General features: G+C 63.9%; 1 protein-coding gene across 1 annotated transcript in view; it reads right to left on the bottom strand.

Annotated features, from left to right (window-relative positions):
• Window positions 1-1,546: 1,546 nt before the first annotated feature.
• The window catches only part of CHLNCDRAFT_49388 (hypothetical protein), a gene marked incomplete at both ends in the record, with an annotated part of 3,466 nt that continues 2,842 nt past the window's right edge, over window positions 1,547-2,170 (bottom strand). The window contains one exon of the mRNA XM_005851645.1: window positions 1,547-1,597. Coding sequence (XP_005851707.1) covers window positions 1,547-1,597 — 51 coding nt within the window. The remainder of the gene's footprint in view (window positions 1,598-2,170) is intronic.

The following is a 2,170-nucleotide window of genomic DNA, read 5'->3' as shown; positions in this document are numbered from 1 at the left end:
TGAGGATCCCCCTCGGTTCCCTTGAGTAGGGCCCAGGCATCTTTTGCCCGGCCTTGGCTCCCGACCAACCCCCTCCCCCCGCAGGTAAGAGCAGCGTCAGCGTCAGCAAGCAACGGTCAGCGGCAGCCCCACCACCCCCACCTCCACCTCACACACTCACTGGCCCCTTGCGCGATGGCACGCCGGCATGTTGGCATGGGAACGCCAAGCCCGGCACGGTAGCGGCGGCTGACTGAGTAATGGCACAGCCGACCGCCGCGGCAGGCCACTTTGCACTCCTGCCTGCAATGCATGCACCCTTACATGTGCAGCCTTCTGGTATTTTCATGTGCCTGGGAGATGTGCGGGCATGGGGGCCCATGTGCCCCATGCCATTTGAGTGCCCGGCGGCGGCGCTGCCTGCCGCCGGGAGCCCGCACCAGCATCGGCACCCGTCGGCCTGGCAGGCCTAAGCTGCTAAGGATCCCCACGTCCCCCACCACGTTGTGGGGGTTGCGTGTCCGGCAGGACGGGGAGCGGGGCCAGGGTGGGGTGACCCTGGGACGCTCAGCTGGGGGGAGGGTGGTCGGAGCCATGGAGAGGGTGCTCCATGGTCCACCCCCTCTCTTGATGCCCCTTGATCACGTGTGCCCCCTGCCCAAGGTCTGCTCACGCGGCCTATCATAGCGGGGTGACTGTAACACAGGGTAACACAGGGTGCCACCGGCCTGCTGCTGCAGCGGCCTGCTGGCATCTGTCTACTACCCGTGGCAGTTCCGCTACCTTCCAACCGACTTCACTGATCTCACGCTGGATTCTCAACGCGTGGAGCCAATCGTTTCTGTTCTAGACACACCTGCCCGCTACGGACGCTCGTACCTGGCGGTGCATGTCTGCGAGCGGGGCGGGGCCCTCCTCGCTTGCCTGGCAGGCAGTGACGTGCTGCTACTGCCGCCATTGTCCTGCCCACCCCTAGGAGCGTGCCACAGCCTGACATGCCACCGCGTCCTTCCTGGCTCCTGCAGTACACCGGCCACCTGGTGGTCCCGTCCGACGGGCAGCACACTCTGTACATCACGTCAGATGATGGCAGCCGGGTGTGGCTGGATGATGCTCTCCTTGTCGACAACGACGGCATCCATGGCGCTGAGGAGAAAAGCAACACCACCTCCCTCACCGCTGGCTGGCATCCCATCAGGTGGGCAGCAGCTGCGTTGCTTACGCCAGAGCGGGCAGCATTGCTGCGCCATGCTGCACCATGCCATGTTGTGCTCCTCCCTCAGCCACCCCTGGCCTTGCCCCACCTCCTGCCAGCAGGGTGGACTTCTTTGACGCTGGGGGCGCCGGCGTTATTGAACTGGCCTGGGAAGGGCCAGGCATCAGCAAGCAGGTCATCCCTGCAGACAACCTGCGGCACACAGAGTGAGCTGCAGCTGCGCGTCTGCCGCCGCCTGAGTCCGCCTGCCTCCCCTTGAACGCTTGATGCCTGCCGCTTTTTTCTGCAGTGCGCCGCCACCTCCCAGCCCGCTGCCTCCGCCCCCTTCACCGCCACCCAGCCCGCCACCCCCTAGCCCACCGCCACCTTCTCCTCCACCTCCCAACCCGTTGCCTCCGTCCCCTGCACCGCCAGAAAGAAAGAAAGAAAGAATACGCCCTTGGGCGTGGATTGAGGAAGCCAGCTGGGTGCAGGCCCGGAGGCCCACCCTGCCGGCTACCATTGGGTGTGGGTGTGGGGGGGTTGGCCACTAGCCTACCCCCACTTGACGGTGGCCCCGCTCGAGCCGCCGTCTGGCCAGTGAGAGGTCGTATACTGCTTGCACTGTATGCAGGTGGATGTCAATCAATACGTTGCTAGCCTGCGTTTTGCTGAGACCCAGTTTCAGCAGGGCCTCACGGCCACTGTGATAGATGGCGCCGCGTGCTCCAATGACAATGATGTGAGGTGTCCGGTCCACTTGCCAACCGGCCTGCTCTAGGGCTATCATGAGTTGTTCATGTTGTTGCAGTTTGTCTGCCACTTTGGCCCGCCACTGCGTGTCAGAGCAGTAGCCGACTTCCACTACTTGTATAGTGTGACGGTGCTTGTTGCTGACTGCATGCTGGATTTCTTCGGTCGTCGGCGCCCCTGGCAGCCCCAGGATGCGCAGGATGTCGGGGCGCATTCTGCATAGAGTGTCGTCGTGTGCAACAT

This window comes from Chlorella variabilis (genome assembly GCF_000147415.1).
Source record: "Chlorella variabilis unplaced genomic scaffold CHLNCscaffold_1, whole genome shotgun sequence".
NCBI classification, from domain to species: domain Eukaryota; kingdom Viridiplantae; phylum Chlorophyta; class Trebouxiophyceae; order Chlorellales; family Chlorellaceae; genus Chlorella; species Chlorella variabilis.
The sequence above is the reverse complement of the archived record's forward strand: the minus strand, read 5'-3'. Positions and strand labels throughout refer to the sequence as shown.